Genomic DNA, 27,908 nt, shown 5'->3' on the forward strand with positions numbered 1-27,908 from the left:
TTGTATGTTGTCCCAAATCTCTTTGGGATGTCGAACACCTCATACTTGCCCTGAATAAACTCCATCTGCCTATTCTCCACCCGTTCCTGCAGCAGATCTGTCTCCTGCTGTATACTTTGATAACCTTCCTCACTGTTTGCAACTCCACCAATTTTGGTGGAATGGTGAGAGAGAGGAAAGGCGTGCGGCTTGCAGGTGACAGTGAAACCAGGGTACGGAAGGAACTGGGTTTGTGGTTCCATTTCCGACGTGAACTGTCTGGGTTGTGAATAGTTTTCAGGAGGGGAGCTCTGCCACAAATCTGGGTGGACTTGTACTCACTAGTTTCATGTCCTAGAATCATCTGGTTAGAAAGGACAAGGTCAAAAATTGTTTTTACATATTCCCAGCTGACCCTTCCCTTATGTCACTTTCCTTCTTAAATGCATTCTTGATCAACTGACCAAAAGTTTATTCCAATGCCTATTCATGTGGCCTAGTGTTAAATATTGTTTAATAATCGCTCTTGTGAAGAATCTTGAATCATTTTATTCAATTAAAGGAGCTATATAAATGCAGGCTGTTTTATTTATTATATACAGGTACTTGAGTGTTTGATGTCTTTGTGGTTGAGCGAGAGAGGAAAAAAAATAAAGCTTCTCTCTTCCTGATAATCTTTGACTCATTGTGTTTATAGAGATAAATTGTACTTCACAGGAGTTGAACAATTCATCATGAGTTCCTTGTTTCTAGATTAGAATAGATTAAACGTTATTGTCATTGCACATTTACAGTACAACAAAATGGTTTAACCTTGCAGTCATAACATAGAATAAAAACAAAACACACCCTCAACACAGTTTAACATCCACCACAGTGAATCCAACAGGCACCTCCTCACTGTGATGGAAGGCAAAAGCCACAAAGTCCTTGTCTCTTCCCTCCTTGCTCTCCCTCTGCGCTGAGGTGATTCAGGCCTACGATGTTGTGGCCCCACCGGGTGATGGTAAGCAAAGTCCCATTCTACTCTGATATCCCTGGGTTTAAATTGCTTATTTGTCAAATGACTGGCACTCTTGGGAAGACAATCGTTAAAACAAAGAACAAGGCACAGAAGATTCAAAACAAATTAACTTGCAATACAATATTACTTTATGAGCCAAGTATGTTTTGCAACATACGAGGAACTTCCGCATTATCCAAGCAAACATGACATTGCGTTCTCTTGATGATTGAGCAATCACGCTGAATCATTAAAGGTGCCTGAGATCTATCTGAGATCTTTCTCACTGCAGTTAACCTTATACATTAATATTGAAGATAGTTTATTGTCATGTGTCCCTGATAGGACAATGAAATTCTTGCTTTGCTTCAGCACAACAGAACATAATAGGCATTGACTACAAAACACATGAATAAATAATGTGTTAGATGTGGCCCTTGTGGCTAAAGGGATCAGGGGGTATGGAGAGAAGGCAGGTATGGGATACCGAGTTGGATGATCAGCCATGATCATATTGAATGGCGGTGCAGGCTTGAAGGGCCGAATGACCTACTCCTGCACCTATTTTCTATGTTTCAAAGGGCTGGTAAATCACAGATGCAAAATGTTATCTAACCATAACTAATGTGCGCATTATCACTGATCTGTGGGTGGACTGAGCTAGCTGTAACTCCAACTGGAGTTCTATGGTCACGTCAAGAGCCCATGGAGCAATAAAGCAAAGAAAGGGGCCCTTCAACCTAACTGGTCCATACCAACCATGACGCCGATCTTCACTAATCCCAATTGCTCGCATCAGGCATGAATCCCTCCACACTAACCACACTATCTTTTCCTTACAGTTAAGTATGCTGGCATGTTAATTCACCAATTTATCATAAAGGGTGACAACTGCAATCCTTACATCAACATTCAAAATGATCACATCTTGATTGGTGAGTTGCAAACTGCTGAAGAAAGAGAGGTGGGGAGATCTATGGGGGACTGTGGAGGACTGGACTTTGTGCCTTCCCTCATAATGGGGGCCATTGTGGGGGGATTTTTTTTTGTTTTTTTTTTAATGTTAAATCTCTTTATTATTGTTATGTTGTTTTCTTTTTTATGTGCTGCAATGGCAATACACATTTCACTACACCAATTGGTGTATGTGACTAATAAAGAACCTTTGAATCGTTATGTAGTGTAATATCTTTTTACAATCTTGGATCATCCCAATATGGTTCTCAGCAAATGAATGATTTTGAACTACAGTCACTGGTAAATATTAGTTTAGTTTCGGGATACAGTCGGACGAGTGATATCCGTGAGACTGGAACTATCCCACACGCCTGGGACAATCTATAAGTTTTACCAAAGCCAAATTAACTTACAAACCTGTACGTCTTTGGAATGTGGGAGGAAATTGGAGCACCCAGGAAACCCCACACAGTCACTGGGAGAACATACAAACTCCATCCGTACAGGATGAATCTGGGTCTCTGGCGCTGTAAGACAGCAACTTTACCATTGTGCCACTGCCGCCCTTTCCCCTTTGACCTTAAACCTGTGTATTCTGGTTCTTGATTCCCCTATCCAGGATAAAGGTCTCTGTGCATTCACCCCATCAAGTCCCCTCATGCTTTTATACACCCTTCATCCTGCTGTGCTCCAAGGAATAAAGTCCTAGCTTGCCCAACCTCTCCCTACAATTCAGGACCTCAACTCCTGGCAATATTGTTGTAAATCTTCTCTGCACTCTTTCCATCTTGTCAGTTAAAGGGCATGTTAAACGTGCAGTTTAGTCATGGCCATTAATTCCATACTGCTTTCAAATGTTTCCTCCATTAACCAGAGAGCCAGAGAGTTGTGAATCTGTGAAATTCTCTGCCTCGGGAGGCTGTGGAGCCCAATTCACTGGATGCTTCTAAGAGAGAGTTGGATAGAGATCTTAAAGATAGCGGAGTTAGGGAATATGATGAGAAGGCAGGAACGGGGTACTGAATGTGGATGATCAGCCATGATCACAGTGAATGGCTGTGCTGGCTTGAAGGGCTTAATGGCCTACTGGCCAACTATTGTCTATTCAATGACTTTGAATTTGTCCAGCAGTCACTAACATATTCCTAAATTTAACATGAGCAACCAATTTCGCTGGCCCGCGGCAGCCTGAATCTGCGGTCTGCAGAGCTCCAGCTGGCAGCGTCCTGGGCCTGGGATCCCTCGTTGGAGACCCAGGAGGAAAAGAGCTCCTACCGCCGGCATGCGGCCAACTTCTACCGCGGGCGCGGCGTGGGCTTACCATCCTGAGCAGGATCCCTCGCCGGGGATCCCTGGAGAGGAGCCCTGCATTCTGCGGTGTTTCTGGCTGCGGCACGGCGAAGACTTTAACTCTTCGACTGCCGGCCTGCGGCCTACACCAACGTGAAGCCGCGGTCTCCGGTGGGGAGGCACTGATTCGGGACTTACCTTGTCTGAACATCTGGACGCCCGCAGCGGCGACTGCGGAGGGTTGAGGTCCCGACCACAGGGGAACATGGAGGAGGATTGACCAATTTTTGTGCCTTCCACCACAGTGATGAATGCTGTGGTGGATGTTTGTGTAAATTTTTATTGTGTATTGTGTGTTCTTTTTTTTATTGTACCGCTGCTGGCAAATTCATTTCACTGCACTTTATGTGCAAGTGACGAATAAAACGTGACTTGACTTGACAAAGGAGAATTTTTACTTCAACGTTTGCTTCCCCACAGTCAAAACATTCATTTGTTTTCACTGTGCATCTTAATTCACCAAAGCTAAAATGAACTCACTAACACTTATTCTGCCTTTCAGATTATGAGAAGTGTGACATTGATGCCGTTATTCGTATCAAGGCATGCGTTACGAATGCAATGTGTATCGCATCACCTGCACACTTGCATTGTGACTGCAATACTGCACGCGGAAGCGTTTCAACAAACTGTGAAGGTAAATCAGGATTCACAAATCACTTCCTCACAGCAATAATGTATGTTGAAAAATAGTTGGTCCTAGTTTATAGACTCGAGCTATATTCTTCTATTAATCATATGAGTACTGGAGTAACTCAGGTAGGTGATGTTTTGCATTGGCACCTGGGATACAATTTTTTTTTTAAATAAGACAGCTTATGCAGTTTTTAAGAGGGAACTGCAGATGCTGGAGAATCGAAGGTTACACAAAAAAGCTGGAGAAACTCAGCAGGTGCAGCAGCATCTATGGAGCGAAGGAAATAGGCAACGTTTCGGGCCGAAACGTTGCCTATTTCCTTCGCTCCATAGATGCTGCTGCACCCGCTGAGTTTCTCCAGCTTTTTTGTGTAAGCTTATGCAGTTTGTTGTGTCTTCAATAAGTCAGTGGGGTAATTTGGTCGCTGTGTGGCACGTGGGTACTGCAAATAGATGGGCTCATTGTAGGAACAAGGATTGTTGTAGGATCAAGGAATTGTAGATGCTGGTTTACAAAAAAAGACAGAATGCTGGAGTAACTTAGCTGGTTCCCGAAACCTTTTCCCCAGAGATGATGCTTGATCCGCTGAGTTACTCCAGCATTTTGAGTCTATCTCTGGAGAACATGCAAAGGTGATGTTTCGAGGCAGGACCCTTAAGTCTGAAGAAGGGTCCCGACCCTAAACACATCCTATCCTTTGACCCGCTGACCTAGTCCAGCACTTTATGTCTTTTTGGCACAAATTGGAAGTAATTGTGAATTTTCAAATATTTGTCTTTTCTTTCCTTGCAGAGATTAACCCACTCTTTATCAATGGTGGAATTATTTCCAACAAAAGGTGGTGTCCACCTGGGTACTTTGTTAACCCAAGAAAATTCTACATTGGTGAGTTTTAGATTGGAACATGTAGCATGCCCTCTGCCCTGCTCCTTAATCTTTTAATAGGGGTGAAAATCAAACGAGGGCCTCCATTAGAACTGTTCTTCAGTCCGGTGGGCAGCAAGACTAGCTATAATGATAGAATCAGAAAATGCTGGAATCATACATTTGATCAGGTAGCATCGACTGAAAGAGAAACAGTTGACTTTTCAGGTCTGAGAACTGTTTACCTGGTTAGCTTTGCTCTTGGAGCCTATCCACATGATCCATCAAAGCATCTTAGGCATCCCCTAGTTCACCTACCAATCTTGCTGGAGTAACTCAGCGGGTGAGGCAGAAGGAACGTCACCAGTTCCTTCTCTCCAGAGATGTTGCCTCACCTACTAAGTTACTCCAGCATTTTGTGTCTACCTTCGATATTAACAGCATCTGCAGGTTCTTTCTTAAACATCTACCAATTATACTGTTTTCCCACGGTCAATTGTAAAGAGAAAAGATTCATTGACGTTCAAACATATTTTATGCTCATATTTTCAATGTGTTTAATTGTCATAGATACTGAATACTGAACAATGAAATTCTTTCCTGCAGCAGCAAAATATCTATTTAGTTTATTATTGTCATGTGTACAGAGATATAGCGAAAAAACGTTTTTGTTGCATGCTATCCAGTCAGCGGAAAGACTATTCATGATTACAATCAAGCTGTCCACAGTGTACAGATGCAGGATAAAGAGAATACATTTAGTACAAGATAACGTCCTGTAAAGTCCAATTAAAGATAGTCCGAGGGTTTCTAATGAAGTAGATGGTAGGTTGGGACCGCTCTTTGGTTAATGATCGGATGGTTCAGTACTCTTCATAATGTAATGTCAAGTTAAGTCAAGTCAAGAGAGTTTATTGTCATGTGTCCCAGATAGAACAATGCCTGCTGCAGCACAACAGAATATTGTAAGCAAAAATACAGAACAGTTCAGTTCAATATACACATAAATAAGCAGATAAAGTGCAATAGGCTGTTACAGTTCAGAATCTGTTGGCGACTGATGGCTGTGGGGAAGAAGCTGTTCATGAACCTGGATGTAACAGATTTCAGGCTCCTGTACCTCCTGCCCGATGGTAGCGGAGAGATGAGTGTTTAAGAGACTGATGATTGTTGGGAAGAAACTTCTTGATCCTGGTGGTCATGGTTTTCAGACTCCTATAATTTCTCCCCAATAGAATGAGTGAAATGAAAGCATGACCAGGGTCCTTGATGACGCCGCTGCCTTATTGAGGGAGCTCCTCCTATAGATCAGTTCAATGGTGGGGAGGTCAGTACACATGATGGACTGGGGCAGTCCCTTCATGCTTCTGGCTTGTATGAAGAACTGCCTTGGAAATGGTGTTCACTTTCAGGAAATTCCAAGACTTCATTGAGGGGAAATATCTAGGATGAAACTGTTGAGTGCAGGTCAAAGAAGAGCAATTCCATTATTTAGTTTCAATACCAACCCACAAAACGGAAGAATTTGATTTCATGAACCAGACTGATTCCTGGGATGTCAGGACTGTCTTATGAAGAAAGACTGGATAGACTTGGTTTAGGTACTCTCTAGAATTTAGAAGATTGAGAGGGGATCTTATAGAAACTTACAAAATTCTTAAGGGGTTGGACAGGCTAGATGCAGGAAGATTGTTCCCGATGTTAGGGGAAGTCCAGGACAAGGGGTCACAGCTTAAGGATAAGGGGGAAATCCTTTAAAACCGACATGAGAAGAACTTTTTTCACACAGAGAGTGGTGAATCTCTGGAACTCTCTGCCACAGAGGGTAGTTGAGGCCACAGTTCATTGGCTATATTTAAGAGGGAGTTAGATGTGGCCCTTGTGGCTAAGGGGATCAGGGGGTATGGAGAGAAGGCAGGTACGGGATACTGAGTTGGATGATCAGCCATGATCATATTGAATGGCGGTGCAGGCTCAAAGGGCCGAATGGCCTCTACTCCTGCACCTAATTTCTATGTTTCTAACATTATGTTTGTACGTTGTCCTCGTGACCGTGTAGGGTTCCCCTGTTTGTTCCGGTTTGCTCTCACATCCCAAAGACATGCGCGTTAGTAGGTTAATTGGCCTCTGTAAATTGCTCCTGGTGTGCAGGGAATGGTTAAAGACGTGGGATAACATAGAACTAGTGTGATCGGGTGGTCGATCATGGACTCGGTGGGCTAAAGGACTTGTATCCATGCTGTATGTTTCAATGAATCAATTTACCATTGAAGAAGTAGAGAGCATGGCAGTAATTACAAATACCCAAAACCTTGGTAGTGAAACATTTTCTCACTGTTTATTCTTTGTGATTTGGAACCACCTGTTTAAATCATCCCTTAAATTATTTCTACTCTGAGGAAATCGATCTCAGCTTCATCAAAGCCTCCATGCAACTGAGTTCCTTCCTCGGAAGTTTCTCTCATACCTCAATTTCCTTTTCAAAGTTGTTGAAGCATAACAGTAACAGAGATGAAGATCAAAGAGAGCAGTAATAGCACTGAATGTGTTGGGTGTTGTGAGATGGAGTTGTACTGGTCATTTGGAGAAATGCCATGTGAAACGTTTACCAAACAGGATCAATCCTTATCTCTAACAACGAGATTAAAATTATAAATATATACTACAATTTGCCAAAAGATAAAAACAGTCTTAGTAAGAAGAGTCCTGCCTGAAAAGTCATCTAGTCATGTTCTCCAGAGATGCTGCCTGACCCACTGAGTTAATCCAGCACATTGTGTTTTGTTTTTTTAACAATCGTACTAACTTTGCTTCCCTTTACTCCAGACTTAGGTTGTCACAGGACGACAGGATCTTTTTCAGTTGTAATTTGTACTGTACATAAAAAGTGCTTCAATAAACCCAACAAGCACCACTGTACATGTGCGAACCCGTACCTACCAACTAGAATTATAACTAAAAGAACTTCAATCGTGTGCAGAGGTAAGAAATGACCCTGAAATTTGAACACAAATTTCTTTATGTAAACTGAAATATTTATCTTTATAATTGTGTTTAGTTTTTAGTTTAGAGATACAGCGTGGAAACAGGCCCTTCGGCCCGCTAGGTCCGTGCCGACTAATGGTCCCCGCACATTAACACTATCCTACACCCACTAGGGACAATTTTTACATTTACCAAGCCAATTAACCTACAAACCTGTACGTCTTTGGAGTGTGGGAGGAAACCGTACAAACTCCGTGCAGACAGCACCTGTCGTTAGGATCGAACCCGGGTCTCCAGCGCTGTATTCACTGTAAGGCACCAACTCTACCGCAGCATGACCGCCCTTGCGGTGTGGTTATGTAGTGACACTCTAGTGGCTTAAGTATGATTGGAAGGAAGCTTTTGACTTTGGGGAAAACTGTAGATGTTCTGTGCAGAACAACAAAAAACCTCTTCACTCTGTAGAAACAAGAGAACTGCAAACGCTGGTTTGTAACAAAAGAACACAAAGTGCTGGAGTAGCACTGCGGGTCAGGCAGCACCCCTGGAGAATATGGAGAGGTGACATTTCGGGTTTGAAGAAAGGTCTTTCCCCGAAATGTCACCTATCCGTGTTCTCCAGCGATGCTGTCTGACCTACTGCATTACTCCAGCACTTTGTAACCTCGTCACACTGCCCTATCTAGGCAGGCGCAGCATCATTCTGGGCTAGCTGACTGATAGGCAACTGTGTGGTGCAACAGAGTTGCAGAGGCAGAAGGATGAAGTCTGTCTAACTGAGGGGGAGCACCAGCTAGGTGACCCATCGAACCAAGAGCGGAACTCGCTATCAAAACATGGAGGGGACGGGGGATATAATTTTCTTTGGCGGCCGCGAGGCTTAGGAAGATCAAACAAATATATTAGAGGAGCTCCTCTAGGATCTTTGGGCACAATCTCAACTCTGCCTGTCTCACCGGGTTAACTACAGCCCTGTCTGGACTGACGGGACACCAGCGCTGCTTCTCTGTGCTGGCCATATTTCCCGCAAGCCCAGGCAGGTTAACCTGGCGGGACAGGCAGAGTGGAGCTGGGTTTAGCGCTGCTTCTCTGCGCTGGCTGTGGGCCTGGGGGTACAGTTCGTGGCTGACTCCCGACTACTCTGGCCACCCCTGGGGTGGGGGTGGGGGCACTCGGGTGGGGATAGGACAGCGCCGGAGACCGGGATCGATCCTGGCTCCGGATGAGGCGCAGGTCTGTGCCGCGTCTCCCTCCTCCAATCACCGCACTCTATCCTCAGTCCCACCCCCACTACCCTCGCGGAAAGTGGAGATTTTAAAATCGGGATCACAAAAACTTGGGGATGTTCCCCACCTCTCAAAACATGGGGGGGGGGACGTGTCCCCTCTGCCCCCCCCCCCCCCCCCCCCGGGTTTTCCGCCCCTGCATCGAACCGTTGCCATTCCTCAGTGACCTGCTGATGGAGGAACTGTTGGGCGGCTGTGACACTGGCATCCCGGGAGCTTGGCTAACTAGCAGTGATCTGGCCTTGTGGGATTTCAGCTTGAGATTCCCATGCAGCAGCGTGATCCATTGATTTCAATTGGGGCACCACACCTGAGTGTGCACATGAGCCGGTGGATTTGGCTACCTCTTGGCTGGAACTTTGAGGTGAAAGGGTATTCTGAGAGCATAGGGATAAGGTCAGATTTGATTATTGAATCTAATAAAATACTGAGTAGGAAGGAACTGCAGATGTTCATTTAAACTGAAGACAGATATGAGAAGTTGGAGTAGCTCAGTGGGTCAGGCAGAGAAAAGGAATAGGTGACGTTTTGGGTCGAGACATGTGTTCAACACTGATGTGCGTTTTGATTTCAGATATTAATGAATGCCTTTCAAATCCGTGTAATCCTTGGGAAAACTGCACAAATACACCTGGAAGTTTCACCTGTACGAACAGTACATGCATTGGTAAATGAAAATCAAAAAATGTGCATATTCTGCTAAGTATTAAAGACCAAGAGTTATAATGGATGCATTATTGCTTGGCCCATGTACAGCTTGATGTATAAATAATCTAAGTAGGTGAGGAAGAGAAACAAGCGGTTGAAAAGGTGGTGGGGCACTCATACTAGTCATGGGAAAAGAAAGAATGGTAACAATGGGACAGACTCTACTTGAACCAAGCTGAGATAGGTATCCTAATGGAAGGGGCAAAAAGGGTTGTGAGAGTTGGATAACTTAAACCATATGTTCAAATCTTGCCGTGCTCTTTTGAGACCTTGAAGTAACATTCTGGCACTGAGAAGCTGGTTTTACCAAAAGTGACTGTGAAGTTATCTGATCATTCTAAAAGCCTCGAGTACAATTAAATTCATGCCTCGAGAAAACTCTATTTCAACCTATTGTAACCCTTTTAGAACATCCTGAAGTGTTTTGCATCCAATGAACTAATTCTAAAGTGTGATCACTGATGTAGTGTAGGAAAATCAGTAACCAGAAAGCATATAGCAATCTGCACAGTGCAAGCTTCCAGAATCAGAGAATTGGTGCCTTGTTAGATATATTGATTGAGGCACAAAGTTTGGCCAAGACACCAGGCTTATGTCCCTTCACTTCAAATGAGATCTCGTAAGTTCACATTGGGTTTCATTTTGATGCATCATTGTAAATATGGCAGCTATCACAGTGAACATTCCTTTAGTACTGTCCCAAGGAATCCGACTCAGCTGTTGGCATTGATCATGTAAGAGGAATAGAATGAAGCCATTCAGCCTATCAAGTCTATTCCACCATTCAATCATGGCTGATCTATCTCTCCTTCCTAACCCCAATCTCCTGCCTTCTCCCTATAACCAGTGACACCGTACTAATTAAGTATCTATCTATCTCTGCTTTAAAAATATCCACAGCCTTCTGTGGCAATGGATTCCACAGATTCGCCAACCTCTGGCAAAATAAATTCCTTCTCATCTCCTTCAAGCCATTTTGTGATAGCAAAAGTGGCCCATTGCCACTATTCAAGGCAGCAAGGTTAAGCAATGGTCTTACAGAGACACAAGACAGTTCAGATGTTGAAATCTTGAGCAAAACACAAAGTGCTAGAGGAATTCAGCGGCTCATCAGCTCAGTGGTTATGCAACGTTTAAGGTTGGGCCATTCCTTCAGATTCTCTCTTTTCTAACTTTCTCCCCACCCCCAACTCCAATCAATATGAAGAATAATTCCGACCCGAATCTTCACCTGCCTGTTCCTCCATGGATGCTGCCTAACCCACTGAGTTCCTCCAGCACTTTTTGTTCTGCTAAAAAAAAAAAATCCACTCATTTTAAAATTTCATGTGTAAATGTTCTTACAGATGTGAACTATTTCAACAATTCGCAGTGCAGCTTCATTCACTGGGACAAGCAGGCACAGGTATTGGGGCACGTCATTCTCAGGGGTCTATTCTAGATAAAGTATCTGTGCTAAAAGATGTGTTTGACATGCTTTAATGCAGTTTCGTAACCAACAAAGCAAACAATATGAGCTTTGGGAAATGAACATTTCCTTATTTCCTGTTGACAGTTGCATAAATCCATGACTATGCATGCATCTTCAATTTATCTATGTATATCTGTGATATTTGATTCTACGTAAATGTCATCCATGTTTGTATCCACAATATATGTGTGGAAACTGTCATAACCCGTGTGTAAGTAAATGATTTATGTGAATATGTGCACGCGCGTCTATCTGTAGAGACACAAGAGACTGCAGATGCTGGAATCTTGATCAATATACAAAATGCTGTAGGAACTCAACGTGTATGGCAGCATATGAGGAAGGAATGGGCAGGCACTTTTCCATTGGGTCCCTTCTTCAGACTGATTTTATTCTATGATATATAATATATAATATTTTACTCATGAACACCTCTTAAGATTTTGAATGTTGGATAACTTAAAACAAGTTAATTCTCCGTTTCATGGAATTGTAGCAAAATGTGGTTTCCTCCCACATCCTAAAGACGTGTGGCTTTGTATGTTAATTGGCCTCCGTAAATTGCCCCTATGTAAGGAGTGGATGAGAAAGTGGGATAACATTGTATGAACGGGTGCTCGATGTCATCTGGGCCTGTTTCTATGCTGTATATCTAAACTAAATGGAGGCAGTCAGGCAAGGAGAGGGACGTCGTTTGGTGGTCCAGGGCGATGGAGGAGTCATTGCAGCAGCTTGGGGCTTACATGATGTTCCAGTACATCCAGCATATGGTCTTTGGACTTTTTCTTTTGTAATTGGTGCCAAAATATGGCGACAGGTGCAAGAACTCCACTGTGCAGTGCATACTTGACAATAAAGAACCATTGAACCATTCAACTAAATCGAACCAAACAAGCACCAAGTAGAAATCTTCACACCTCATTTTGTTTTATTTTCACAGCTCCCCTGGTTTTCTTCTCACCAATATTGTTCTGTGATTAATTCACTTGTTATCTTAGTGAATAAACAGTGCCAAAACAAGAATGATGACCTTTTAATACAGGTTAGTAATGGCTCATTACAATTTGCATTGCTTTCCACAGAGCAATATCAATAATTCACATCCGGGGAGTAAGATTAAAAGTATTATGTATCACATTAGTTTCCACATTTGGATTACCAGGTGATTTCCTGCAGTTGGTTACTACAGGATTTATTGTAATCCGTGGACTAGTACAGCATATTATATACCTACTGGTTTTCAGGATTTTATATTAAATATGTTTTAGATCCAGTCTTGCTGACGGTAATCAATCTGTGAGTCTGAAATCTCAGCCCAAATTCTTGGCAACATGGAGGAGATATTGTTTAATGGTATTATGGACAGGCAGGGAACTAAAGCAGAAAAACACAGAAAATAAAAATAAAAAAAGACAAGAAAATGCAAAAGAAGGGCAAATGCAGAACATGTACAGAAAGTATCCCAATCTGACACAGAATGAACTGCAGAGGAAGCATTAGAGGCAGATACGATTAAGAAAGAGATAGACGGGAAAGGCTCAGTGGGATATGGACCATAAACGTCTCTATGCTGACCAAGTTGTCTATCAAGGAGACTTTTAGAAAGGAGGTGAGCAGGAACTTCTTTAGTCAGAGGGTAGTTAATCTGGAACTCAGTGCCACAGAGGGCTGTGGAGGCCAAGTCAGTGGATATTTCTAAGGGAGACATGGAAAAATTCTTAATTAGAATGGGTGTCAATGGTTATGGGGAGAAGGCAGGAAAGTGGGATTAAGTGGCTGAGATCAGCCATGATTGAATGGCAGAGTAGATTCGATGGGCAAAATGGCCTAATTCTACTCATATAACTTGTGAACTTGTCGTTAGCACTGACGAGTTGGCTGAAGGGCCTGTTTCCATGCTGTGTAGTTCACTATGATATGACTTTTGCTGACTCTGCTCAGATCTAATGGTTTTCTCAATCATTAACAGATCCATAGCTGACATCACAAGGATTTAAATGGTCCCATTGCTTTCCATACTTATTGCTGAAGATGCTCTGAGTTCTGGCAGCTGGGTTTCATTGTGTACCACCTTTACCATGCACCATCCCTGTATGTTATGGTCAATATATAACCCATATTCAACATCACTAACACTAATCATACCGTAAATTCTGACAGGGAGTGAGGAGATGGGAGGTTGGTTGTTATGGAATGATATCAGAGAGGGACAGGGTTGAAAATTCATTAAGAGAGGTGTCAGACCACTAGCAAGATGAAGAAAGAGAGAGGGAGAGTGGTAAATCTGTGACAAGCGATGGGATGGTGAGAGAGAGGTAAGACTGAGGAATGGAAATCCAAAGCATCCTTTTGAAAGATACTTCACTAGAAAAAATATACCCCGTCACTCTTTCAGGGTTCACTGTTTCATAACTGCTCAGGGGAGCACTGGAGGAGTCATACAGTATCTAGGCGTAACAGTGGCATGAGTGAAGGCTTCACTCTTCTTCTTGCATATGGCGTGCACAGCCTAAAGTTGTAAGACAACTTGTTCTGTTTGATCTTCTGTTTGTGCACGCCAGGTTGATTGCATTTGTTGCAACAGGGTGGACCACATGAAGGTTGCATTCTCCCACCCCAAGTCTTCACTCGAGATGAGTTGAGACAGAGAGCAGTAGTGTTTTGAGGTGGAAATAGCAGGTCCTGATAGTGGAAGGGATATAGAACATTGAACAATACAGCACAGGGATTCAGTCCATAATGACTGTGCTGAACATGCCATCAATGCTTCAAAATATTGCCCATGCCAGCTCACTGGGTTTGCAAACGCACACTGGTGAAATGTTGCCTGAAGAAGAATTGGAGACTTCGAAACTAACTATGTTGGAAAAATCTTTTAAAGTTTTCTCAGCACTTAAGAATTTCCTGCGCCAAAAATGAAATTATTTGTTCTTTGCAGAAAGTGATTTCAACTGGAAGCGATCTTCTTGAGAAGGATTCCATGTGGGGCGAATTAGAAATCGATAAGCGACTTTATTTAGCATCTGTGTTCCTGCAGACTGTGGAAAATGCTGTCGTTGGTGCCACCTTGAGTTTACAAGACCAAGAAAGCAGCATTGAGTTGACTAACATTGGTAAATTCTGAAGACATCTTTTATTTGACATATTCTCTTGTATTGTGATTATGGAGCATATATTGTGAGAAACATAGAAACATAGAAACTAGGTGCAGGAGTAGGCCATTCGGCCCTTCGAGCCTGCACCGCCATTCAATATGATCATGGCTGATCATCAACTCAGTATCCCGTACCTGCCTTCTCTCCATACCCTCTGATCCCCTTGGCCACAAGGGCCACATCTAACTCCCTCTTAAATATAGCCAATTAACTGGCCTCAACTACCCTCTGTGGCAGAGAGTTCCAGAGATTCACCACTCTCTGTGTGAAAAAAGTTCTCCTCATCTCGGTTTTAAAGGATTTCCCCCTTATCTTTAAGCTGTGACCCCTTGTCCTGGACTTCCCCAACATCGGGACCAATCTTCCTGCATCTAGCCTGTCCAACCCCTTAAGAATTTTGTAAGTTTCTATAAGATCCCCTCTCAATCTCCTAAATTCTAGAGAGTATAAACCAAGTCTATCCAGTCTTTCTTCATAAGACAGTCCTGACATCCCAGGAATCAGTCTGGTGAACCTTCTCTGCTTCTCTGCTTCTGCTCTGTGAGGAATAGCATTTACTAACTTTAGGCTTTGGTTTAGATTTATTATTGTCATGTGCACTGAGGAATAGTGAAAAGTGTTGTACTGCACGCTATCCAAACATATCGGATATGCCGGTAGAGCAAAAGGGAAGATACAAGATTCCAGAACAAGGGGTCACAGTTTAAGGATAAGGGGGAAATCTTTTAAGACCGAGATGAGGAAAACATTTTTCACACAGAGAGTGGTGAATCTCTGGAATTCTCTGCCACAGAGGGTAGTTGAGGCCACAGTTCAATTGGCTATATTTAAGAGGGAGATAGATGTGGCCCTTGTGGCAAAAGGGATCAGGGGGTATGGAGAGAAGGCAGGTACAGGATACTGAGTTGGATGATCAGCCATGATCATATTGAATGGCGGTGCAGGCTCGAAGGGCCGAATGGCCTACTCCTGCACCTATTTTCTATGTTTCTATACTGAATGCAGAATATAGCCCTCAGCATTGGAGCGCATTAGTTCCATGAACTAAATCCAAAGACCATCAATGGGGTAGAGGTACACATAATATAGACTGAGAACTGCGGATGCTGGATTATAATAATGGACAGAAAGTGGGGGAGGCAGCGTCTCTGGAGGACATGGATAGCTGATGTTTCGAGTCGGGACCCTTCGTCTTAACCATCTTCCTACCAAAACCCCTCCTCGCCTGTACCCACCTATCACTCACCCGCACCAGACTTTGTTGCTTTCTCCACCCGCCCCCTCCACCCCTCCCCCACTCCCGACCACAATAAGTCTGGACAAGGTTCCTGACTCGAAACATCTCCTGTCCAGGTTCTCCAGAGATGATGCCTGAGCCCCTGAGTTGCTCCAGCACTTTGTGCTTTTTTTAAAGCAGAAAATGCTGTGAACACTCAGCTAGTCGGGCAGTAGCTGTGAAGGGGAAAACAAGAGTAATTGTTCTGCTCTGATGAGAGATCATTGCCATAAAACATTAACTCTGTTTCTCTTTTCACAGATGCTGTTTGCATTGTTTTCTATTTTTATTTTCGGATTTCTGGCATCTGCGCCTGTTTGTTGTTTTTCATTCATAGGTACAGATTATCCAGTTATACACATCTGTTGTAAAAATTTGCTGTATGCAAATTAGCTGTTTTATTTCATACATTGTGACAGTAAATATGCTCCAAAATGTATTTAATTCACTTTGACATCCTGTGTAATGACCTATGTCCATGTAATGGAACATTTCAACGGTTTATTCCTGGGAACTATATAATTTATGCTGAGCAGAAGATGGAGCATTCTTGGAATAAATGTTACTTCACCAGGATACATTTACAATTTACTTTTTTGTATTTTTAGGTGTGGAAATACTGAACCTTCGTGGACTTAACAGTTCAGCCTCTGACATAATAAGTCTGCAGACAAAAGGCAATGCTGTGGATATAGATCGAAACACCATCACTAGAAATCAAACCGATGGTAACAGCAATTAATTCTATTTGTTTAGTTTAGTTTAGAGATACAGTGTGGAAATGGGCCCTTATACCAGGCCAATTAACCTACAAACCTATAATTCTTTGGTGTGTAAGGGGAAATCGGAGATCCTGGAAAAACCCCATGCTGGTCATGAAAAGAATGTACAAACTCCGTACAGAGAGCACCCGTAGTTAGGATCGAACCCGGGTCTCTGGTGCTGTAAAGCAGCAACTGTGCCACCGTGCCACCTTGATGCTAATTTGTTTGTGTTAATTCTTCTGAAATGGAATTATTCTCAGCAAATGTCTTATTTTTGTTACGAAGTAAAGGTACGGTTTACCATAGGCACAATGAACCTCAGATGCTGGAATCTTGAGCAAAACACAAAGAGCTGGACATTTTGATCAGGACCCTTCTTCAGACTCGAAGAAGGTTCCCGACCAAAAACAATGCTTGTTCATTACCTCCAGAGATGCTGCCTGACCCGTTGTGTTACTCCAGCACTCATGAATTACTGTAGATTGTTTTTGCGGATATTGAAACCCCGAGCAAAGAACAAAGTGCTGGAGGAACTCAAGGTCAGGCAGCATCTGGGGAGGGAATGGACAGAAAACATCTCAAGTGGGAGCCCTTTTTTAGCCTGCTCTTTGCATCCCCAGTTGTGCCAGAACCGTCGAGTTTCTCCAGCAATTTGTTTTGCTCATCATTCCAACATCTGAAGTCTTTTGTGCCTCTGTCAGACCATTGCTGTCCTTCTTCTTGTGAGTGACGTGCACAGCCTAAAGTTGTAGGACAACTTGTTCTATTTGATCTTATTTGATTGTGCACGCTGGGTTGATTGCATTCGTCGAAACAGGGCGGACCACGTGAAGGTTGCAATCTTCCACCCCATTGCTGTCCTGAATAGGTGGCAACAGAGACATCTTTACGACCACGAAATGGCTTGATGGGCTATTTAAAATAAGCAGATGAAACCACTCGTATTGATGAAAGACTGAGTTTAGATAGATCAGACCTGCAAAAGAAGGCAGCTAATTTGCTCAGGATTCCAGCATCTGCAATCTCCTGTTACATCAACATTAAAAACCCAATTGATGGTCTTATCAGGAGCAGGTCTGTAGCCTTGGTAAATTGATGACAATAGCTTACTATTCTGTATTTGATGTAAGTCGCTTACATGGGATGTCTGTTTCCCAACATGCAGAGTGATTCAGAAAGGTCTCATCAGGTATATATGCCTCTAGGTTTTATTCATTTTAATCGTTAGTGCATAGTTTAAAGCATCTCATTAGAATGGACGGGGTTGGTAAGTCAGCAGGTGCACAATTTGATATTAGTCTAAAATGTGAAAGACAATCTGAGCAATAAATATACTATTATACTTCTCAGAAAGTTCATGGACCATTGGTGTTTTGCATAGACACAAACATTTTCAGTTACAAAGAACAAGAGTCACGAGTCAATTGTCAAATGGACCAGAACAAGATACAGCATCTATGGACTGGAATGGACGGATAACGTTTTGGGTTGGGATCCTTTATTGGATAGCTTTCTCCCCTCCACTCCCAACAGTCTGAAGAAGGGACCTAACCTGAAATGTGGCCTGCCCTTTTCCCTCCACAGATGCTGCCTGACCCGCTGAGTTCCCCCTGCGGTTTGTTTTTTGCTCTTTGAAGAAAGAATGTTTCGGGTTACTGATCCTCCATCAGTTCATTTGTTTCTCTCTTTCTCCATTGACAGATGTTGCAGCTGTGGCTTTGATTGCCTACAGCAACATGGATTCCATCCTCAAGGGGTGTCCTTTCAAGCTCAGCACCTCAGGCGGAAATCAGACATCATTTCAGTTAGCCTCCAATGTAGTTTCAGCTGTGATGACTAACAGAGAGAACCATGACCCCAAAACGATGCTTAACTTCACGTTCAGGCAAACAGAGGTTTGTAAGGAGTTGTACTGTCTGGTATGCTGTGTTTAGCTGATGTTTAGTTTAGTTTAGAGATACAGCGCGGAAACAGGCCTCTCAACCCACCGAGTTCATGCCAACCAGCGATCACCCCGTACATTAGCACTATCCTGCACACTGGGCAATTTACAATTGACAGAAGTCAATTAACCTACAAACCTGTAAGTCTTTGGAGTGTGGGAAGAAACCGGAGCACCCGGGGGAAAACATGGGGAGAATGTACATACACCACATGGAGAGCACCCGTAATCAGGATCGAAGCCTGGTCTCTGGTGCTGTAATGCAACAGCCCTACCGCTGCGCCACCTTGCCGCCCTGTCTGTATCATTGATCGTAAACCTGTCTCTGAATGGTATTCATGCTTAGTTTTTTAGTTTTAGAGATCGTCAAGAAAGTTTATTGTCATGTGTCCAAGATAGGACAATGAAAATCTTGCCTGCTGCAGCACAACAGAATATAGTAAGCATAAATACAGAACAGTTCAGTGTGTCCATAGTGTGATACAGCATGGAAATAAGCTTTTTGGCCCATCGAGTCCGCATCGACCATCGATCACTCATTTACACTAGTTCTATGTTATTCCACCCACTCATCCACTCCCTACACACACACTATGGGAAATTTACAGTGGCCAATGAACTCTCCAAACCTACACATCTTTGGGATGTGGGAGGAAAACAGAGCACCCAGTGAGGTCAAACTCCACTCAGACCTGGGGTTATTATCAAGCCCAGAATCCACCAGCTGCATCACCCTGCCCCCCCCCCCCCCCTCCCCCACCAACCCAAATGGAATAGCTACACAAGGGTTCAATACTAGCCAGATCTTTCTGTCACTAACAACCTTCCATTCAACCATTCAATGGATCAGACTATAAATGTGGAAACTGGTGGAGAAGATTGCATTTGGCCCCGTACAGCGTTTGTCCGTATGCAAGAATATACTGGCTGTATTCTACCAGCTTCCTTCATTTCCTCTGCTGGGCCGAATTAGCACAGAGTTGAGCCAGTAGTTGAGAACTATTCTGGGCATTGAGGGATGGTTCCATGCCAGGTTACAGCCGTGAAAAGCTTGCTCTCCACAGCAACCAGATGATGGCTGGAGCGTGCAATGTGCCCACTGGAACTACGCACCTGAAGAAAGTTACTGGACTCCCGATGGATGCAGTTTGCAAGATTCCAATGGAACACACACCCGCTGCCAGTGCAACCAGGTCTCCAACCTCGCTCTGCTGATTGCTCCTTTCAAATGGAAGGTATAAATGTTTATTAGTCATACAGTGTGGAAACAGACCCAACTCGCCAACAATGTCCCAGCTACACTAGTCCCACTTGCCTGTGCTTGGTCCCTAACCCTCCAAACCTGTCCAATCCATGTACCTGCCCATCTGTTTCTTAAACGATGAGATAGTCCCAGCCTCAACTACCTCCTCTGGCACCTTGTTCCATATACCCACCACCCTTTGTGTGAAAAAGTTACCCCTCGGATTCTTATTAAATCTTTTTCCCTTCACCTTGAACCCATGTCCTCTGGTCCTCGATTCCCCTACTCTGGGCAAGAGACTCTGTGCATCTACCCGATCTATTCCTCTCATGATTTTGTATACCTCTCTAAGATCTCCCCTAATCCTCATGCGCTCCAAGGAATAGAGGCTAAGCCTACTCAACCTCTCCCTATAGTTCACACCCTCTAGTCCTGGTAACATCCTCGTAAATCTTTTCTGAACCCTTTCAAGCTTCAATCTTTCCTATAACTTGGTGCCCAGAACTGAACACAATATTCTAAATGCGATCTCACCAACGAATGTGGGGCCTGACTTCCAACATGACAAGAGGGGAAATTAAGAGAAAGGTTAGCGTTAGCTACAGCTACACAAGGTTGCAACAGGGGAACTTAAGAAGTTCAGAGTTAGGAAGTTAAGAAGGTCACTTTCTACTTTGCTCAAGATTCCAGCATCTGCAGTCTCTTGAATCTCCTCCTTACCTGGTCTTCGGCCTCGATTTGATAACAAAATTCACCATTATGTAATTGACACCTAACCATCCACTGACTTGAAGGTACACAAAATTGCTGGTGAAACTCAGTGGGTGCAGCAGCATCTATGGAGCGAAGGAAATAGGCAACGTTTTGGGCCGAAACCCTTCTTCAGACTGTGGCCCGAAACGTTGCCTATTTCCTTCGCTCCATAGATGCTGCTGCACCCGCTGAGTTTCTCCAGCAATTTTGTGTACCTTCGATTTTCCAGCATCTGCAGTTCCTTCTTGAACACATCCACTGACTTGGCCTTGTAGAATTCATGTTGGTAGTTTACCCAGTACCTACCATAGACCCGCTCAGACTAGAGGAGATAATTCACTGCCCATTAACAAGGAACTAAGCGGGCCATATGTCCTGCAAAAAAATAGATGTTGGAAGATATCTGCTTAGGAAGTGGGTAAAGCAAGGTGGGTGATATACCTTTTTGAGATCCTCACCAGTCTGTTGCAAATACATGTCCATTTTAGGAATGACTGGTAGAGTCTATGCACACCACATTCAGTCCCTCCATAACCAGTACAGATTGGCTTGCAATGTGTTTCATCTGTAAAATCCACTGCAGTTACTCGCCCAGTCTACAACTACGGCACTTCCAAACGTCCACACCAGAAGGATCAAGGGCAGCTTCTACAAGGAAACACCACCACCTGCAGGTTCCCCTCCAAGTCAACACTATCCTGACTTTGATATATGTCACTGGTCCTTTCAACATCACTGGATCTAAATCTCAGACCTCTTCCCAATGATACTGTGGGTTCATATCTTCCATAAGCAGACTGCAGCTCACCACAGCCTCCTGGAGGTGGACAATAAATACTGACTGGGCCAGCAATGTCCACATGAATTAATAAAATAAATTGAACAGATTTTTATAAACCTGTAATTAGTTAAGTTGTGAATCGATTTGTTTTAGTTTAATTTATTATTGTCACGTGTACCGAGGGACAGTAAAAATATTTTTTGCTGCGTGCTATCCAGTCAGTGGAAAGACTTTACGTAATTACAATCAAGCCATCCAGAGCATACAGTTACAGGATCATGGGTATAACATTTAGTTCAAGATGTCAAGTCCGATAAATAATAGTTCGAAGGTCTTCAATGAGGTAGATGGGAAGTCAGGACCGCTCTCTAGTTGGTGAAAGGAAGGGTTCAGTTGCCTGATAACAGCAATAATGAAGAACACAATACAATAATACTTAATTAGCCAAGTATGCAACATATGAGGAATTTAATTTGCCAAGTCAGTCATACAAATAAAAAGCAATTGAATGTACAAAATACATTTTAGCATAAACATCCACCAGAGTGACTGCTCCACATTCCTCACTGTGATGGAAGGCGGAAAAAAAGTTCCATCTCTTCCCATCTTTGTTCTCCCGTGGTCGGGGCTCTTGAATATGATTCTTCCAAAGGCAGACTATTTTAATGTGCTTTTCCTCTTCCCTTGCAGGGTGAACCATATGCCCTAACTGTAATTACAGACGTTGGGATTCCTGTGTCACTTGTGTGTCTCATTGTTACTATTGGAACCATAGTCCTTTGGGAGGAGCTTAAGAGTGCTATAATTATCACACACATGCAGCTGTGTGTGAGCCTTTTCCTGGCAGAACTTCTCTTCATTATAGGAATCAACAAAACTGGACACCGGGTAAGATATCAGCGATGCCCTGGGGAAGCAACTGAGACCGCTCTCTGCAGTATTAATGATACAAACAGAAATAGGTTATGCTAAATTATTGATTAAGAGAAATGAGGGAATCTCTGCAGGGAAAAGCAACATTAATATGTCCCACAATCGGGGTCCCAACCGAAACGTCACCAATCCATGTTCCCCGACTGACTCGTTGAGTTACTCCAGCACTTTGTGTCTTTTTTAAAAACTTTAATCTCTACCCCTTTTAAGGAACTTACTGAACTACAGACATTGCCAGTAGCACCCGCTTGTGTAATTGTTCTCTCCATCTTAAGCCTGAAGAAGGATCTCGACCTGAAACTTCACCCATTCCTTCTCTCCAGAGATGCTGCCTGTCCCGCTGAGTTACTTCAGAATGTTGTGTCCACCTTCTAACAAACAAGTGATGGTCAGCGTGAACTCAAGTGGGCCAAGCCGAGAGTTTCCATGCTGTATTTTTCAATCAATCAAAAAAAAAATGTCCTCGTAAACCCGGAAGGCTCGCTATTCCTACATTTTCATAAAATGAAAACTTTGTGATTATGCAATTGGGCTGTGACAGCCCCTCATCGTAACTTCTTGTTGTTTCAGATTGTGTGTGGGGTTATAGCTGGATTTTTACATTACTTGTTCCTGTCGGCCTTTGTGTGGATGTTTTTGGAAGGAATTCAGCTCTACCTGTTGGTCAGAAACATCAAGAATTTAAGAATTTCTAAGTCGGAGAAAATGGGCAAGTACATGTACGGATGTGGCTACGGGATTCCTGCAGTAATAGTGGTCGTTTCTGCTGCTATCTACCCTGACGGCTATGGATCACCCAACTAGTAAGTAATGTATTATGTTTCTCTGCTCTTACAATAGAAATTGTTCCGTCATTCTTGACACACTGTCTACTGAGGAGATAAGAGACACCATTGCAGTTCAAAACAATTATTGAAGTGAATACAAATTGTTTTCAATGGCTATATTTATTTATGTATTGAACCAAAATAAGAATATTAATAACTCTGAATGACTCTGAAGAGCTAAGACACTAAACTTTATTTTTGCCCATTATATCTTTCCCATTCTCATGGTTATCATTTATCCCTGGGGTAACAAGGCAGATAGCTGTATCATCCAAACTCTTTGCTGAGTTCCTGCAGACTACTCAATCACCCGTATTATCCCAGGCAAGTCTATTGTTAGATCATTTTCTACACCATCGCAGTAGGCACACCTGTATATCATGAGGTGAATCTACTCTCTTCCTCTGTGGGAGAGATGAGATGCTTCTGGATATTCAAGACCGATGTATGATCATTTTCGTGATACGATATTTTCGTGATATTTATTTTAGTTGTTTATCTTTTAATATTTTACCTTGTATGTATCGTTAGCTTTTAGAAATGTTTGAATGGTGCACTGACTGGCTGACATTTTAAAATTTTGTTGTACATGGTTCATGTTACAATGACAATAAAGAAACTATTCTATATTCTATCAATGGTCAATAGTACTTTATTGTCACATGTCCAAACGCAAAGTGATATTATTTTTTTGCATACAGTTCAGTAAAGTATTGCCATATCTAAACACAATCCACGATTACCAAAGTGGACAGAAATTGTCATTGATCTGGTTAACATTGTGTACAATGATGATCTGATGTACTGCATATTGATCAGCATGTGACATTGGTTAAAAAAACCATATACTAATACTTAATCTCAATTCTTCTGTTCATTAACATCAGCTGCTGGCTACAAAAACAGAGGAGATTCAACTGGAGCTTCCTGGGACCAGTGTGCCTCATAATTTGGGTAATCTTTTAAATTATCTAAATTGCGATAGTGATCTACAAGTACATTTTGGTACATATTATATTTCAAATATGTAGCAAAGTAACCTGCTGCTGAAACCTTCATTTATCCTGAACCCTTTGTTACCTTTACAACTTTCTTCAGAGAAGTTTCTGCCTGACTCCTGAGTTACTCCAGCACTTTTTGGGGTTTTTTTTGTAAACCAGCATCTGCAGTTTTTTTGTGTCTACAACCTCCTTGCTAGTCTTCCCATCTTGCATTCAACTGCTCAAGATCAAATTTCAGGGATTTTCTCACTAAACCTATCTGCCCCTGTGCTCTCCACGAAAATGACCCCACCTCTCGATCAAACTTTGGTCTTCTGAACTCGCATTTCATTATGTGACATGGTATAATGTTTATTTTTTCTACTGCACTCTATCAATACAAAAGGTTGCTTAGCCACCTTTTGAGTGAGAACAAGCCATTCTCAGAGCAGGTACTCTATCTCAAAGCTGGAAGCTCTATCTCAAAGCTGTATTGCATGATGGCACTTCATTACATTGTGTACAATACTAAGGAGTCTCCTAATGCCAGTGATGCCTTACACAGATTGAGCCTCAGTTTGGGGATGATGAGGTTTTTGCATTAAAATATGAATGAAAATTGTATAGAAATGTCTTGGTAATAAAGATTATATGGTGATTATTCTTAGGTTTAGATTAAACATAGAGATGGTGAATTTATGGCTAAAAGATCTCAAAGGTATAAATGGTTGTTGGGTTTGTGAGAGACCTGAATAAAACTGCAACATTAAGGTTTCACACACGTACCTTCATGTTTCAGACAGAGTTCAGAGGTCTTTGTTGGTGTCTGGTCATAATGCAGGAAATAGACTTCTGGGCCTGCAACAAACAAATCTTTATCCTCTTGCTTGGCTATGGTCCCTTGTGGGCTGGAGATGAGTTCCACAGATACCTTCCCAATTTATTCTATCCATTTTCTTTTTTGATTTTTGCATCTTCCAACAGATCAATACATTCCTTTTCCTGATAACGCTCTGGAATTTAAAGAAAGAAATTGACAAACGAGATATTGAAGTGTCAAAGCTCAAAGACACTAGGTGAGTCCCATTATGATCTCCAGACTTTTATGGCTAGGACTGATTTAGACGGACTGTTGAGTACTGTGTTTACAAACCTGTTGTGATGCTGCCAAATAAGAATGTCATTGTTCCATTTCGATACATATCGATACTCTTTAATCTTGACATGGACTATGCGCGGGCAAATGGGACTGGCTTTGATGGGGCATTTTGGTCAGCATGGAAGGGTTTGTTTCCGTGCTGTATGTCTCTAACTATTTAAGGTGCTTGAGCTGCCAACTACCTCATTGGGGACACAAAAATGCTGGAGAAACTCAGCGGGTGCAGCAACATCTAGAAGCGAATGAAATAGGCAATGTTTCGGGCTGAAACCCTTCTTCAGACCCGAAACGTTGCCTATTTCCTTCGCACTTCGATGCTGCTGCACCCGCTGAGTTTCTCCAGCATTTTTGTGTACCTTCGATTTGCCAGCATCTGCAGTTCCTTCTTAAACACCTCATTGGGGACCCTCGTTTTATCTGAAGAAGGGTTCCGACCCAAAACATCACCTATCCATGTTCTCCAGAGATGCTGCGTGATCTGCGAGGTTGCTCCAACGTTATCAGTCTCAAATAAAGACTGTCTAGGTTCAGCACGAAGAGAACTGAACAACACAAAGCAGAAGGGGCAGGGGAACTCTGAGAGAAAATATGTAATTTCATTACTCTATGATTTAATGTCAAATTAAATGCTTAGAAATACATTAGACTGAAACGTATGAAATAATATCTGGCAGCAGGTTATTCTGTACTGTTGAAATTTTATTAATTGACTTTAATGACATAGGTTCCAGAGGCAGGATTTGCTGACACTACCACATAGTATGCTTAGTGTGAATGGTGGAGACTGAATTTTGCAGCTGAGTGTTCATGCAGACATATTGAACATGATGTATATCTCACTGACCTTGCTTTGTTGCAGGATGTTGACGTTTAAAGCCATCGGGCGAGTGTTTATTCTGGGTTGCAGCTGGATCTTTGGCTTGTTCCACTTTGATGAGGAAACGATAGTGATGGCGTATTTGTTCACCATTGTCAACAGTTTCCAGGGTTTCTTCATCTTCATCATCCTCTGTGTGTTAAATCCCAAGGTACGGAGCAGAGATTTACATGACATTTTGTACAAAAACACAGGCCATTCTACCCAACTGGTCTATGCCAGTTTTTATCATGTTAATGCGGAACAGTGCAGCACAGGAACATGTCATTCAGCCCACAATGTGTGTGCTGAGCGTGATGCAAAGTTAATGTAATCTCCTCTACCTGCATGTGATCCATACCTCTCCATTCCCTGCATATCCATGTGCCCATCTTAAAGCCACTGTCGTGCCCAATACAATACAATACAATACGGTTTTATTCGTCACATTGCACATAAAGTGCAAGTGAAATTAATTTGTCAGCAGCGGTACAATGATAAAGAACACACAATACACAATAAAGAATTTATAATAATAAATCTTATCACAATAAAACCCGCCTCCATCACCACTCTTATCACTGTCTGCTTCTGCGAAATATCCTGGGACAGCATTTGCTTCCAATCCTTGAAATTCCTTGTCATTATCCAACTGAAATAGTTTTTGCCTTAATTCCCTAATGGAGTTATTAAAGGGCCCTTGTATTGAACATTATGTGGAAACTAATATTCTCCGCATCGAACCATAGAACTGTTACTGGTTGGATGGAAGCCATTTGGCCCTTACGGCTGTGCTGGAATATCCATACTCATTAATACATTTTATGAAAGTTCACATCAGTTTTCTCTTTTCCAGATAAAAGAAGCATTTGCTGATTCCCCTCTCTGTTCCCTCATTTATTGATCTCTTGCCAAATTCCCCTGTTTACTGGTCCTTCCTTGTACCTGTAATTTACTCTAATAAAAACTGAACATGCTGGACACACCCAATGTCTATGGGGAAAAAAAGAGTTAACATTTCAGTTCAAAGGGTCTCCAGCATTTAGTACATATAGCACTCTACAACACAGTGGGATACAAATTAAAGGACACAAAGTGCAGGAGTAAGTCAGCAGCTCAGGCAACATCTTTGGAGAACATGGATAGGTAGCGTTTCGGGTCGAGACCCTTCTTCAGACTTGCTGAGCTATTCCAGTACTTTGAGCCTTTTTCTGTATTAGCCAACATCTGCAGTTCTTTGTTTCCAAATTATCAGATTTCAATTCCATCTGCCAATGACTTGTATCTTCCATTAAGGTGGTAACCCAGTGCAAGAGGTTGTTTTCTGTGATGTGTAGGAACAAGAAGATAGTTTCACCCAAGGACGCCGCCACAATAATACATCAACTTAGATGGTAAGTGGGTTTAATCTGATCTCTGTTCAATATTCCACCAACACCAGAACAGTCACTGAACATTGCCGAGTTGTTAGTAAAGCTGATGCTTCAATCTTACCTTGCTCACTGTAATGTCCAGCTTCCCAACAACCATCAGCTGTTGAACACTATGAATCCAACTCAACTCTGAACTGCCTTGATTGCACTCGGGACTTTCTTGATTAGCACGGTTGTCAGAGTTTATGGGGAGAAGGCAGGAGAATGGTGTTAGGAGGGAGAGATTAATCAGCCATGATTGAGTGGTGGAGTAGACTTGATGGGCCAAATGGCCCAATTCTTCTCCTATCACTTATGACCTTACAAATTTGGGCTTTGTTTTCGTAATATATATATTTTTTATTTATTGAACAATTTATTGTTTATTTTGGTAGCTACTGAGAGCGATGCAAGTAAAAATTTCATTATTTTATTTCGGGACAATAAAAATACTCTTGACTACTGAAGCCTTGTGCTGATCGCCTGTAATACTGATGTTGAGATGATACTGCCTTCTTTACTCTCCCAGCTGGATCAAAGTTTTGACCCCCTTGTTGCCTGTGTGTCAGTGTGGAAATACTAAACTA

General features: G+C 42.5%; 1 protein-coding gene across 1 annotated transcript in view; it reads left to right on the plus strand.

Moving 5' to 3' along the window:
• The first annotated feature begins 1,656 nt into the window (after nucleotides 1-1,656).
• The window catches only part of LOC129714434 (adhesion G protein-coupled receptor E3-like), a 28,534-nt gene continuing 2,282 nt past the window's right edge, over nucleotides 1,657-27,908 (plus strand). Inside the window, exons 1-17 of the mRNA XM_055664024.1 lie at nucleotides 1,657-1,917; nucleotides 3,792-3,926; nucleotides 4,719-4,811; nucleotides 7,617-7,772; nucleotides 9,636-9,728; nucleotides 11,116-11,174; nucleotides 12,181-12,282; nucleotides 14,179-14,353; nucleotides 16,280-16,399; nucleotides 18,137-18,330; nucleotides 19,442-19,612; nucleotides 21,845-22,042; nucleotides 22,658-22,890; nucleotides 23,802-23,868; nucleotides 24,879-24,970; nucleotides 25,913-26,081; nucleotides 27,206-27,303. Of these exons, the coding sequence (XP_055519999.1) occupies nucleotides 1,839-1,917; nucleotides 3,792-3,926; nucleotides 4,719-4,811; nucleotides 7,617-7,772; nucleotides 9,636-9,728; nucleotides 11,116-11,174; nucleotides 12,181-12,282; nucleotides 14,179-14,353; nucleotides 16,280-16,399; nucleotides 18,137-18,330; nucleotides 19,442-19,612; nucleotides 21,845-22,042; nucleotides 22,658-22,890; nucleotides 23,802-23,868; nucleotides 24,879-24,970; nucleotides 25,913-26,081; nucleotides 27,206-27,303 (2,234 nt within the window). The 5' untranslated portion in view covers nucleotides 1,657-1,838. The remainder of the gene's footprint in view (nucleotides 1,918-3,791; nucleotides 3,927-4,718; nucleotides 4,812-7,616; nucleotides 7,773-9,635; nucleotides 9,729-11,115; nucleotides 11,175-12,180; nucleotides 12,283-14,178; nucleotides 14,354-16,279; nucleotides 16,400-18,136; nucleotides 18,331-19,441; nucleotides 19,613-21,844; nucleotides 22,043-22,657; nucleotides 22,891-23,801; nucleotides 23,869-24,878; nucleotides 24,971-25,912; nucleotides 26,082-27,205; nucleotides 27,304-27,908) is intronic.

Source organism: Leucoraja erinacea, chromosome 39 (genome assembly GCF_028641065.1).
Source record: "Leucoraja erinacea ecotype New England chromosome 39, Leri_hhj_1, whole genome shotgun sequence".
NCBI lineage: Eukaryota > Metazoa > Chordata > Chondrichthyes > Rajiformes > Rajidae > Leucoraja > Leucoraja erinaceus.